At 35.1% G+C, this 14,825-nt stretch overlaps 1 protein-coding gene across 1 annotated transcript; it reads left to right on the top strand.

Moving 5' to 3' along the window:
• Nucleotides 1–1,021: 1,021 nt before the first annotated feature.
• LOC105770887 (exocyst complex component SEC8) lies at nucleotides 1,022–12,832 on the top strand. Its single transcript, XM_052631712.1, has 4 exons — nucleotides 1,022–1,258; nucleotides 1,748–1,822; nucleotides 12,178–12,402; nucleotides 12,485–12,832. The coding sequence occupies exons 1-3, from the start codon at nucleotides 1,112–1,114 to the stop codon at nucleotides 12,238–12,240; spliced, it is 285 nt and encodes a 94-aa protein (XP_052487672.1). The 5' UTR covers nucleotides 1,022–1,111; the 3' UTR covers nucleotides 12,241–12,402; nucleotides 12,485–12,832.
• The last annotated feature ends 1,993 nt before the right edge of the window (nucleotides 12,833–14,825 follow it).

Raw genomic sequence — 14,825 nt, 5'->3', positions numbered from 1 at the left:
ATTAATTAGCCATGAATAAATGACCACAAAATAACATAATTCTAATATAGATTTTCTATATACATGTAAATGTCATGTGATTTGGTCTTGAGGAAAAAATGCACTAGTAATATAATATATAGTTATTCTTGAAAGCAACACTCTTCTCATATTCAAACAATTTTTTTTTTTTTTGCGTTTAGAAATAAAAACCAAGTAATAAAAGTAACAGCAAAATGGGGTCATTATTATTGCAAAATTTGGCAATCATCTTGAGGCTGGTGGAGTTGGAACAGTATTCTGATTGTTGCTATGGTTTAGATTAGGATGCTTTACTTAGATGGTAATATTTTTTTGATTGGTAGGCAGCTTCATTTGCTGTTATCAAGCACCTGCTTTTGGTGAAGAACAGTATTCTTAGATTGCCCTATGTGTTTCAGACTTTCAGTATATTTTTCATGGTTCTTCTTCTGATTTCTTACGATTAATTGCAGCACTTAAGGGATGAACTTTGTAGAATAGATGAGAGTTAGGCAACTGCACGTTTTGATTCACTACCTAATGTTGTCCGTATCCTGACATCAAAAGATGGTAAAGGTGAGCTCCAGTTTTTAAAGGAACAAAGTGATGTTGTAGATGAAGTTGTGCATGCTTATCACGGGAGATTCAACAAAGCAATTCAATATTACTCTACAAACAGATGTCTCATTGTGTCGTGATTTATTGTTCAAGAGGGATTCCTGCTGAGTTAGAAATGGATAGGGTCAAACATATGTTTCAGAGAATTTCGCATTAATTTTTCTTGCCTTGTTTTTTAATCTTTTCGTATTAATTTATTGTTCAAAAATCACATGGGAAAACACCAACAGTAGTTTAAAAGTTTTTTAGTATTAGCCATTTTTTTTAATCCATTTTTTTAATCGAGTAGGAGAATTTTGTTATGCTGATTGAATTTTCTCTCTCTCTATATATATTGCTTTTTCTTTGCAGTAGCCATTCATTATTTCTTTCTTTAAGTGTGGTGGTTGGAAACTTTTGTTTTCATTTCCTTGTTGAGTTGCAAATTTTGTAGGTGTAACTACTTTGACATTTTCAATTTGTTAATCGTCTCCTTATCAACATCTATTGTTGTATGCATGTCTACCATATAGGTGTTGATCTCATTCAAGGATGGAATAAGAAAGTTCCCAATGTTTCCCAAGAAGGTTATGGCTCTACAACTGTCTTGCCTGAACAAGGCATTTATCTAGCAGCACCTTTATACCGGCACATTCATCAGGTTTGGGACCATGAGAATCAAATATCTGTGTTTTCAAACTTTTCTTTGGTTACATGTTCATAGATGGGTCTGCAAATGCCTTCTGTAATCTGATATATGGTGCAGTTTACTAAGTCTTTCCATGTTAGTCTGATTTGAGTTTCTTAGGAATAAACTTGGTGTGTGTAGCATTTGAGTCAGGAGGAGAATGTTAGTGTCTCAAAGGCCGCAAAGTCTTTTTGTCATTAAGATGATTAAGTCTTAGGGAGACTGTTAGCTTGTTAGTAGGAGTAGGAAGCTAGGAGTTGTTGGAATTTGTTAGCTTGAGTCATGTGTATAAACATTGTTTGATTAATGAATTTGATTATCTTTCCCCATTCTTGCTTTTTGTGCTTCCATTAGTTGTCAGCTAAATTATCGCTTTGATTCTAATTCGATCATTATTCATATTAGTTTTTATTTAGTGTATTATCTCTATTCCTCTAACAATATGAACATACATTTGATTAGGCTTTGGCCAACATGAAATCAATCAACTTGTTTGGAGTTCAGCAGATATGTTGGAATTCAATTACTCTAGGACAGGTTAGTATGTCTTTTCATTTTCAGATGGGATGGGGTGGGGTAGCGGGATGGCATTTATTTTATCTTTGAAAGTGCTTGAAATAATATGACAGTATTCCCTTTTTTTCTCTAGCTCATCCACTTTATTATGCAATTCTGTTGTGATTTTCTTGTCTGTTGAGTCCATTCTCAAGTTTTCTTTATATGAAGATTACTGTTAAGGAATGGCTTACATGCAGCTAAGTCAATTTTTTGCTGCATGCATGTTGTAGCAAGACAACATGCTGACCTTGTTTGCATTTTGTTACTTAGTTACATTTGAACTAAGTTGGTAATGTGTTTGTTTTGATTAGGTGCTAATTGACTTGATCAAATAAGCTTATCTATGTGTACAAGTTAAGTTTTAAAAGTTTCAAGATGAATTAATGGTGTTAGGTATTTTTTTAGTTGACTGTTTTGTTTTTACTCAAGCTGATTACTTTTTTGAAAGGATGTGAACTTCAATTATCAATGATGTTGAATCTTTCAGCAACTTTTCTTCTCGTTTTGGTTCTAAGATAAGCAGTTTCATTCTTAGTTCAAAAGCTTGATTCCTTTGTTCTGTACTACAAGTCATTGAAGCTTGTTGCTTAAGATTGTGCTTTGTTTTCATCTCTGTTTCAGAACACCTACAATTGGTATCTAGAGCCAACTTCTTAGAGGGCCCTTTTCTTTTTTCTTTTCTCAAGTCAACATGTCTTCATCTAGTTTCCCTCCAACTCCACCACCAATCTTTAATAGTGAAAGCTACCATATTTAGGTAGTAAAAATGAAGACCTAATGTAAGCATTTGACTTGTGGGAGGTTGTCAATGTTGATCTTGAACCACCACCCTTGAGAGCTAGCCACACGGTTGCTCAAATCAGGCAACACTCTAATGATAGAGCCAAGAGATACAAGGCAATGTCCTGCCTTCAAAATAGTGCGTCGAACTTGATTCCAAGATTTCTTCATTGGAAGACTCGAGAGATTTATCAACAATCTCTTTAACTGACCTAATTAATGCTCTCTATGCTCAGGAACAAAGAAGAGCTAGCAGACAGGAGGAGCATCATGATGGTGCATTTCAGGCCAAAAGCAAAACAACCTCGTGCTCCTCTAGTTACAAAAGGAAGAAGAGCTGGACAAACAACAAAAAGAAGTCTAAAAGAGATGGAGGAATGAGAAAATATATCATGCTCTCGTTGTAAAAAGACTACTCATTGAGAATTATACTGCTGGTTCAGTTTTGATGTGTAATGCAAAACTTATAAGCAGTTAGGCCATGTTGAAAAAGTTTGCAAGAATAGGGGCCAACAAAAACAACAGCAACCACAACAGTTTAAAACTCAAGCTCAAGTAGCTAAAAAGAGCCATGCTCAGGAGGAGCAAGTGTTTGATGTTTCTTGTTTAGCACTCAAGAGAAAGAGCACAAAAGGATGATTGATTGATGGCAGCTGTACCAACCACATGATTCCTGATGCTAGTATCTTCAAGTGGATCGACAACAACTTTAACTTAAAAGTGAAAGTTGGCAATAGACAATCATTAAAATAGAGGGAAATGAGATGTGTTGATTGAAACTCCTTCAAGTACCAAACTTGTTTCAAAGGTTCTCTTAGTACTTGAAATAGATAGAAATCTGCTAAGTGTTGCTCAGTTACTTGAGAAAGGGTATTAGGTTGTGTTTAAGAACAAAGAATGCATGGTTAATGATCCAAGTGGATCTAAGCTTATGTCAGTAGCCATGACTGATAGGAGCTTTGTTGTTGACTGAAATAAGGAAACTACTAGTGCTTATGCAACTACCTTAGATAAGTCTGAATTGTGGCATAGGAGGATGGGCCATGTCAATTATAGATCCTTACTTCAGTTATCTAATGAGGGTTTGGTTGATAATTTTACAAAATTGGTTGAACAACAAGGTGTTTGTAAAGTGTGCCAGTTGGAAAAGCAAGCTAAGCTCCCATTTCCAGCAAACAAGGCCTGGAGGGCTTCTGAAAAACTATAGTTGGTTCACATTTATGTGTGTGGTCCTATGAGGACTCAATCCTTGAATGGCAGCAGGTATTTCATCCTTTTCATTAATGATTATTTCAGGTTTTGCTGGGTTTATTTTTTTCAAGTTGAAGTCAGAAGTTGCTTCAGTATTTTGGACGTTCAAGTAGCAATTGAGACTTAATCAGGTTGCAAGCTCAGAACTATAAAATCAGATAACGGGACAGAGTACACTGCAGATCTGTTTCGAAGGTTTTGTAAAGAGTCAGTGGTTGAACATTAACTCTCCAACACCTACACACCCCAACAAAATGGTGTTAGTTAAAGGAAGAATCGAACCCTGATAGATATGGCTGGATGTCTGATGTTTGAAAGAAATTTGCGTAAAAGTTTTTGAGCTGAAGCAGTAAACACTGTTGTTTATCTTCAAAACAGGCTACCAATCAAAGCCTTGTTGGATAAAACTCCATTTGAATTCTGGTTTGGATGCAAACCATCAGTTGCACATTTGAGAATTTTGGTTGCATTTGTTATGCACATTTTCCTACTGTTAAAAATGACAAATTGGAAAAAAAAAAGCTCAACCTGGCATCTTTGTGGGCTATAGAAGTGTTAAAAAGGGCTATAAAATCCTTGATCCTTCAACTTACAAGGTGTTTGTAAGTAAGGATGTAGTGTTTGATGAGAATTCAACATGAAACTAGGATAAAGTTGAGCCAGAAAATGTTACTAAAGCCTTAGTAACAAGGCCAAATAAAGCTGATCAGATTGAGCAAGAAATGGATTTTAATGATGTGTCTGTTAAGGGAACCAGATTAATCAATGAAAGGGTTGACATAGCTACTATTGAGCCAACTAGTTATGAAGAAGTAGAAGCATTACAAGGCTGGAAGGAAGCCATGTTGGATGAAATGGACATGATTCACAAGAATCAAATTGGGAGCTGGTTCAAAGGACAGTCTATAAGAAAGTCATAGGGTGAAATGGGTGTTTAGAGCCAAACACTATGCTGATGGAACCTTGAACAAGCTAAAGGTGGAGGCTTTCAGCCAAAAATATGGCGTTGACTACTTTAATTCCTTTGCACCTGTGGCAAGATTAGATATTATCATACTTTTTCTTTCTTTGGCAGCTCAAAGGCAGTGAAAGATACATCAACTTCATGTAAAGTCTACCTTCCTCAATAGATTCCTCAAAGAGGAAATATATGTTGAACAACCTGATGGTTTCAAGGTGGCTGGTGTAGAAACAAAAGTGTACAAGCTTAAAAAGGCTTTGTATGGCTTAAAATAAACACCAAAAGCCTGGTATGACAGAATGACAACTATTTATCAAGCTTGGGCTTTGAAAGAAGCATTAGTGAGCCAACTTTGTATGTGAAGAAAGCTAGAGATGAAACACTTCTAATAGTTTTCTTAAATGTGGATGATTTGCTGGTGACTGGTGGAAATGATGATTTGTTAGTTGAATTCAAAAGGGAAATGGAAAATGTATTTGAAATGTCTGATTTAGGTGAAATGTCTTATTTTCTTGGTATAGAGGTATCTTAAACTTAGCAGGGAATTTTTATAAGTCAAAAGGCATTTGCCTTAAAGATCTTGAACAAATTTTGCATGAAAAATTGCAAAGCATCTAGTACTCCAATTACTATTGGTGAAAAACTTACTAGCCAATGTGATTTTGAAAGGGTAAGTGAATCTGGTTATAGAAGCCTAGTGGGATGTTTACTCTATTTAACAACCTCAAGGCCTGATATTGTATTTGTTGTCAGAATTTTGTCCAAATTCATGCACTGTTGCAATGTGACTTACTTTCAAGCAACAAAAAGGGTTCTAAGATACATCAAAGGGACTCTGAGCTATGGAGTCAAGTTCAACAAGGCTGATAACTTGAAGCTTGTTGGATTTGTATATAGTGATTTGTTTACTCTAGGATATGAATAGTATTTTAGGGTATCTGTTTACTCTAGGATCAATTTTTTTCTGTTGGAGTTCGAAGAAGCAGACCATTGTAGCTCAATCAACGTTTGAGGTTGAATACGTTGCAGCTACTGCAACTATTAATCAAGCCATTTGCCTAAAGAAACTCTTTGTGATTTGAACTTGCACCAAAGAGAATCAACAGAGATTAAATGTGACAATCAATCTGCTATTGTAATTGTAAAGAATCCAGTGTTTCATGGCAAAACAAATCATTTCAAGACTAAGTTTCATTTTTCAGAGAAGTGGAGCAATCATATGATGTCAAGCTGATTCATTGCAATTCTGAAGATTAATTGGCAGACATCTTGACAAAGCCTCTTGGAACAGCAAGGTTCGAGAACTCAAGAGTCAAGTTGGGAGTTTGCAGCATGAAAGCCAATGAGGAGTGTTAAGGAATGACTTACATGCAACCAAGTCAATATTTTGTTGCATGCATCTTGTAGCAAGACAACATGCTAACCTTGTTTGTATTCTGTTACTTAGTTACATTTGAACAAAGTTAGTCATGTGTTTGTTTTGATTAGGTGCTAATTGACTTGATCAAATCAGCTTATTTATGTGTATAAATTAATTTTTATAAGTTTCAAGATGAATTAGTGGTGTTAGGTATGTTTTAGTTGACTGTTTTTTTTTACTCAAGCTGATTACTTTTTTAAAAGGATGTAAACTTCAGTTATCAATGATGTTGAATCTTTCATCAATTTTTCTTCTTGTTTTGGTTCTAAGATAAGAAGTTTCATTCTTAGTTCAAAAGCTTGATTCCTTTGTTGTGTACTGCAAGTCATTGAAGCTTGTTGCTTAAGACTTTGCTTTGTTTTCATTTCTATTTCAAAACACCAACAATTACAGTCTTGACTTTTCCCTTACAAGCAAACTCTCAGTCTTATCCTATGTTGCTCCAACTCTTCATTTTTCTTGAACCATGTCTGACACCCAAGTCATACACATTTTTGGCCATGCGAATATGACCCTCCAAGCAGTAAAAATTGTCTGAGAAAGTAACAGTTCCCTATTTGCAAAATTGTATGCTCACTTTCATCTTTTTTACCTTTACTTTTCTCATACAAAAGGATAATCGGTTCTTATGAAAAAGGCTATGCATTATTGTTGAAGTTAGTTTCCATGCATCATGTGGAGAAGCTAAGGTGGCCAAGCAGATCACATGCAGCAAAAAACACAACATCCAGTCGAGCCAAGCTTTGCAGTAGGTGAAGGACAATGCTACTGTCCTGTTTGTTTTCTTTTTGGTTACTCAAATTATCATTTTGTAATCTAGTTAGGTTTAAACTTAGTTGGTAAATCTTTTTTATGTAATTTCAGATATTGCTTGACTGAAATTCAGCAATGTAACTAGTGCAAGCTAGTCTAGCTACCTTTCAATGTATTAAGTGGTGTTAGGTAAATGTTTAGGTAGTATTTTGACTTGTAAGCTTGACTCATATTTGATATATGTAATGGCAACATGCCAATGTTTTGTTAATGAAAAAATTCAGCTTGTTTTCATTCATATACTCTCTATTCTTTGCTTTCAATTTCTGTTCTTACAAAAAGGAAGGTTTCTACTTTTTTTCTTCTCCAAGTCACGAGGCTTGCTGACCAAGCAAAGCTAAATCAGCTTGCTTACTGCCTTTAACACCAATAATTGGTATCTAGAGCCTTAGTCTTAGTGGACCTGTTACAAGTGAAACACAATTCGAATGGCTTCTTCAGGCTTTTCTCCAACAGCCCCACCAGGTTTCAATAGAGAGGGCTTTCACATCTAGGTGGTCAAGATGAAGACTTACCTGCAGGCTTTTGATCTATGGGAAGTTGTGAACACTGATGCTGAGCCAGCACCACTTAGGGCCAATCCTACAATGGCTCAGATCAGACAACATGCTGATGAAAGGACCAAGAGGTATAAAGCCATATCCTGTATTCAAAATTGTGTCTCAAATGTCATTTTCACCAGAATCATGGCTTGCGAGACATCAAAGCAAGCCTGGGACAAGCTTAAGGAGGAGTTCCAAGGCATAGAAAGGACAAGGCAGCAACAACTGTTGACTTTGAGAAGAGATTTTGAAAACTTGAAGATGAAGGAAGAAGAAACAGTAAAGCAGTATGCTGATAGGATCATTACAGTGGTCAACAGCATAAGGCTCCTTGGTGAGTAGTTTAATGAAGCAAGGATAGTGGAGAAAGTCCTCTCTACCTTACCTGAGAGGTATGAGGCAAAAATATCCTCTTCAGAGGATTCAAGAGACTTAGCTAGCATCTCTCTAACTGAGTTAATCAACTCATTCTATACCTAGGAGAAAAAGAGAGCTAGTAGAGTTGAAGACCACCAAGAAGGTGCTTTTCAAGCCAAAGCCAGAGAAGCCTCGAGCACCAATGCCTACAACGGCAAAAAGGTGTGGAAAAATAGGCCTAAGCCTGATGCTGCAAGGAGAGAAGACCAACATTGCAGACATTGCAAAAGTCCTGGTCATCCAGAAGAAAAATGATGGTTAGACTAGATGCACTATGTCAATATTGCAAGAAGAGAGACCATGTTGAAAGGGTCTGCAAAAACAAAGGCAGGCCTAAGCAGATTCACTCATAGCAGAAAAATGAAGAAGTTCGAGTGGCTAAAGATAGTAGTGACCATGAAAAGCAGGTCTTTGCTGTGTCTTGCTCTACTAATCAGAAGAAGGGATCAAAAGGCTGTATGTTGAACAGTGGTTGCACTAACCACATGTCACCAGATGTATTCATTTTCAAAACTTTGGATAGAAGCTGCAAAACCAAAGTAAAGGTTGGCAATAGTCAGTTCATAAAGGCTAAAGGAAAGGGGGATGTGTTGATAAGCACTCCCACAGGTGCCAAAGTTATCTCGAATTACTATTGGTGCCTGAGATTGATAGAAACCTTCTCAGCATTGTTCAACTGCTTGAGAAAGGTTATTCAGTTGTATTCAAGGGCAAAGAATGTCAGATTGCTGATCCAAGTGGATCAAGTCTCATGATATTCACTATGACTAATAAATGCTTTGAAGTTGACTGGCCAAATGACACATATTCAGCTTGTAATGCCTCTACTGATGATTCCAAGCTTTGGCATCAAAGGCTTGGACATGCAAACTTCAAATCAATGGCTCAGATGGTCAGTGAAGGTTTAGCTGAAAATTTCACCAACACAGTGAAGAATGATCAAGTTTGTGAGGTGTGTCAGCTAGGAAAACAAGCAAGACATCCATTTCCTGCAAATAGAGCATAGAGAGCCTTAGAAAGGTTGCAGTTGGTGCACACTAATGTGTGTGGCCCAATGAAGACTGAATTACTCAATGGAAACAGGTACTTTATTCTTTTCATTGATGATTGTACCATATATTGCTGGATATTCTTCTTAAAACACAAGTCTGAAGTAGCTCAAGTGTTTATGAAGTTCAAAGTTGCAGTTGAAATAGAAACTGGATGCAAGTTAAAGTCTGTAAGATCAGACAATGGGACTGAGTACACCTCAGCTCAGTTTCAAGCTATTTGTAATGATACTGGTATTAAACACCAGTTAACCAATGTCTATACACATCAGCAAAATAAAGTAAGTAAAAGAAAAAACAGAAGTCTGTTGGATATGGCAAGGTGCCTTCTGTTTCAGAAGAAATTGCCTAAGACCATGTGGGCTGAAGCAGTCAATACTACTATTTATATCCAGAATAGACTTCCAACTAAGGCACTAGCTCACAAGACACCTTTTGAAGCTTAGTTCAGATTCAAGCCATCGTTAGCTCATCTGAAAGTCTTTGGCTGTCTATGTTATACTCAGATTCTAACTGTGAAAAGAGATAAGCTATCAAAGAGGGCCCAACCTCTATTCTGGTAGGCTATAGCTCAGTCAAGAAAGGTTACAGGATCTTGCATCCTTCAACCAAAAAAATCCAAGTTAGCAGGGATGTAGTCTTTGATGAAAAAGGTTGCTAGAATTGGGAAAGAAATGAGCCAGAAGCTATTTCTGAAGAACTGATGGCTGATCAAATTGAACCTGATCACATTGGTTCTGAAATGGACATAAATGATGTGCCTGTCAGGGGCACAAGGCTCTTGGATGAAATTTATGAGAGGGCACAAGTAGCTACAGTTGAACCAAGCAGTTTTGAGGAAGCAAAAGTAGATGAAGGATGGAAGCAAACTATGTTTGATGAGATTAACTTGATTCAAAAGAATCAGACATGGGAGTTGGTTGAAAAGCCTGTTAATAAGAAGACCATTTGTGTAAAATGGGTCTATCGAGCCAAACAGAATGTAGATGACAGTCTAAACAAGCTGAAAGCTAGGCTTGTTGTCAAAGGCTTCAGCCAAAGATATGGTCTAGACTGCATGAAGACTTTTGCACTAGTAGGTAGGCTTGATACAGTCAGAATGTTAGTTGTTTTGGCTGCATAAAGCCAGTGGACCATTCATCAGTTAGATGTGAAGTCAGCATTTCTTAATGGCTTCTTGGAAGAAGAACTTTACATTGATCAGCCTCAGGGATTTGTTGTTTTTGGGAAGGAACATATGGTATACAGGCTCAAAAAGGCCTTATATGGCTTGAAACAAACTCCTAGAGCCTGGTATGCTCGAATTGACTCCTATTTGCTCAGTTTGGGATTTGAGAGAAGTGTTAATGAACCAATACTTTATGTCAAGAAAAATCAAGTCGAAACACAGCTCATCTTATCCCTTTATGTTGATGATCTCTTGGTGACAGAAGGAGGCAAGATTATGCTGGTTGACTTCAAAAGCAAAATGATGAAGATGTTTGAAATGTCTGATTTGGGTAAAATGAATTACTTTATTGGAATGGAGGTGATGCAAACTGAAAAAGGAATCTTTCTCAGTCAGAGATCCTTTGCTATGAAGATTCTAGACAAGTTTTCTATAAAGAACTACAAGCCAACCAGCACACCAATGGCTGTTGGGATGAAACTATCGAGACAAGGAATTGGTGAGCCAGTTTGTGAGACAATGTATAGAAGCCTTATTGGTAGCCTGCTATATTTGACAGCAATCAGACCCGATATCATGTTTACTATTACTGTGCTGTCAAGATTTATGATTTGTTGTAATAATCAGCACTTTCAAGCAGCTAAAAGAGTGCTGAGGTACATCAAATGCACTATTGGCCATGGTGTGTTATTCAAAAGGGTTGAAAGCATAAGGCTAACAGGCTATGCTGACAGTGGCTGGCTGGTTCGTGTGATGATATGAAAAGCACTTTTAGATATGCTTTTACCCTTGGCTCAGGCATGTTTTGTTGGAGCTCAAAAAAACAAAACCTTGTGGCACAGTCAACAGCAGAAGCTGAATATGTTGCTGTTGTAGGTGCTGTAAATCAAGCCATATGGCTTAGAAAAATTCTGGTCGATTTGAACCAACATCAAGAAGGAGCAACAGAGATTTATTGTGATAACAAGTCTGCTGTTACAATTGTAAAGAATCCTGTTTTCCATGGTAGAATAAAGCATTTTAATATTAAGCTACATGTGATAAGGGAAATGGAGTAAGCTCATGAGATCGAGCTGGTTCATTGCAATTCAGAGGAGCAAATCGTTGATATTTTTACAAAGGCACTTAATGTGTCAAAATTTGTAAATCTAAGGAAGCAACTAAGTGTTACAAGCATGGAAACTAAGGAGGAGTGTTGAAGTTAGTTTCCATGCATCATGCGGAGAAGCTAAGGTAGCCAAGCAGATCACATGCAGCAAAAAGCACAACATCCAGTCGAGCCAAGCTTTGCAGCAGCTGAAGGATAATGCTACTGTCCTGTTTGTTTTCTTTTTAGTTACTCAAATGATCATTTTATAATCTAGTTATGTTTAAACTTAGTTGGCAAATCCTTTTTATGTAATTTCAGATATTGCTTGACTGAAATTCAGCAATGTAACTAGTGCAAGCTAGTCTAGCTACCTTTCAATGTATTAAGTGGTGTTAGGTAAATGTTTAGGTAGTATTTTGACTTGTAAGCTTGACTCATATTTGATATATGTAATGGCAACATGCCAATGTTTTGTTAATGAAAAAATTCAGCTTGTTTTCATTCATATACTCTCTATTCTTTGCTTTCAATTTCTGTTCTTACAAAAAGGAAGGTTTCTACTTTGTTTCTTCTCCAAGTCACGAGGCTTGCTGACCAAGCAAAGCTAAATCAGCTTGCTTACTGCCTTTAACACCAACAATTATTCTAGCATCAGTTGATAACCCTATCCTTTCGTGTAGTCTTGATTGGTTTTGCTTTATGGTCTTAATGTTTTGCTAAGAGTTTGATTAAAAATAAGTTCCAAAGCTTTTTGAAAATACAACTGGTTTAGATGTATCCTTCTGATTTAGGTTTTGCATGTATGAAATGATCCTAATTTTACCATCACTGCTATAATTACAGGCCCTTGCAGTTATCCCTTCAATTGACAGTGAAGCTGTACAACAGAGACTTGATCATGTTTGAACCTATTATGAACTGTTAAATATGCCATTTGAGGCAAGCTATTGGAATTCATAGTCCATTTTGTTGTTGGTGAATAAAATTTTTTGCCATTCCAATTGATTTCTACTTTCCTTTATTCAAGGCCTTCATTACCGAGCACGAGCACTTGTTAACAGCTGCAGCGTAAGTAGCGTTAACTATTTCTTCTAGTTGAACCAAAATATTTCCCGTTAGTTTAGTGACAAATTATGCCTCGTTTCGACAGGTATGCTAATCTTCTAAAAGTCCAAGTCCCTGGAAGAGAGATACCCCTCCTGATGCACAAGATCAAATATCAGAGATTTTATCACGTTAGCAATCGAATTATATCTCCCAAACCATATGATTTTTGCTCACATGGTTAATTTCTGGTCTCCCTATCAGTACAGCAGAGTCTATCAGTCTTTTCCTTTGAAGTTATCGTCCGTCATGCTCCAACTACGGGTATTTTTTTGTTGAATGCCAAAGATACGAGGTTTGTTTTATTGCATTCGTAATTATAATTTGCTCTTTGTGTAGTATCAATTTTGTGAGCTGCGTGTTTCTCCATTTTTCTTCATTGCTTTTGATTAGTATCTATCACCCAGGGATTAAAAGTGCAAATTTCATGTTATGTTGTTAATCACATGCTAGTTGTCTTGTTGTTGTGGACATCGTACCTTCTAATTTTTAACCCATGCTCAATCAATATGTCGATATGAGTACGAGAATATGGGCTTTCAACATCCATCTAACAACTTCCCCAAAAAAGTTAACATACACGTTAGGTATATACATATCTCACATTTACACCTATAAATTAGTTATTAGATGTGTGGAAAAACCAAATCAAGAACCGGCAGCGTGTCCAATATATATGAACCGAAGAAATCATTAACTAGTTAAAGGCTGGTTCAACCGTTATTAAACTGGTTTGGACTAGTAAAATCTTAATTTTGTTATAAAATAAAAAGTAAAAAAGGTACAAAACAAGAGAAATAGGATAATAAAGAGAAGTATTTATTTTATTTATCAATACAAATATTTATTATGTTTCTTTACAAAACTTAGTTAAGAGAAAAAAAGTATGTGCATCTATTTCCTTTATGATAATATCACATAATATCTCATATTTTACATATTCAACTTAAAATATTAGTTTTCAAATGATCATTTGGATTTTATAAACTTTTATTAAAACATTCTTTTGGAAGTTATGAGTGAGGAAGAATTTTGGAAAAATATATTTTGATGAGTTTTAACAATAATCATAACAAATGTTGACCATGATCTTTCAATAATCATAAACATGTTCAAATCAAATCAACCCAAAGATATCGTACAATCTCTTAAGAATTTTTATATATTTCTAGCATTCTAAAACTTTTAAAATTATATAGTGATTCATATAAATATTGTAACAACAATTATTAGATGCATGTCAAATTTTTGTGAATTATCAAATTAATAAGATATCTAAAATTATTGTATTCATTATAAATTGATTACCATATAATACTCAAAATTTTTGTTAGATGAGTGGTTAGAATGAAAAGATTTACTGATATCATGATTTTTGAGTTTTGCCCCATTATATGTAGACTTAGTTGAAGAGGATTATTTTAAATATTTAAAGGCGAATGAGCCTATTTATTAGTTTTGCTTAATGTTGTCTTATTTTATATTTATATATATATATATATATATATATATATATATAAAATATTTTTACATGAAGTGTGGTTTAAAACCATTTGGGTTTAGAAGGAATTTTTTTGTTTTGGCAAATTTTCTTTGCTAGTATGAGCTTAAACAAGAAACCCATTTAACGAAGCTCTTGCTTGGGTCCAAGGAATTGGAAAATACTTCCGGTTCTGAAATTTTGACCTTAAAAAGAGGTCATCACTTCGAGTAATTGGGGCATGTAAATGTAGGTTATGAAGATTTTGAGGTGGGTTTTCTTCAATAGAATGACAATGGTTGTGGGGAAGTTGCAATTAATGGTGACGCTACAGCCATTGTAGAATAACAACAAGAATAAAGAATAGTATCCTGGGAATATTTATTTACTAGAGAATTTTATAAATAATGTGCAAAATGAGAGAATAAAATGAAATATGCATTTTTATTTATCAATAGATATATTTATAATACTTCTCCAAAGTTTTTATTTATAGACATAAAAATATAAATAAAATAAAATTTTATTTCTAATGAATATTAAAGTCTTAAAATATATATATATTTTATTTTAATAGACATTTACTTTATAAAAAAATATTTATAATATTTTTATTTTTTATGTAATCAATAAGACTAACTTTTAAACTCTTAATTTGGTATGAAAGATAATGTCATTAAATCAAATATATGGTTTCTAGTTATGAACTTTATCTATTTCTTTTCAAGTTCTTAACATTGGCTATATGTTTATTAATTCTAACCGATTATGATAGAGTAATTCTAATTGTTAGAATTTTCAAATTATTTGCTTATGTTGTTTGAAGTAATATTTGTTATGATACTCATTATTATCGACTCGATATCGGTTTGGATCCTGATCCGTACTCTACACAATTCGCACTTCA

Source organism: Gossypium raimondii, chromosome 5 (assembly GCF_025698545.1).
Source record: "Gossypium raimondii isolate GPD5lz chromosome 5, ASM2569854v1, whole genome shotgun sequence".
Classification (NCBI taxonomy): domain Eukaryota; kingdom Viridiplantae; phylum Streptophyta; class Magnoliopsida; order Malvales; family Malvaceae; genus Gossypium; species Gossypium raimondii.
The sequence above is the reverse complement of the archived record's forward strand: the minus strand, read 5'-3'. Positions and strand labels throughout refer to the sequence as shown.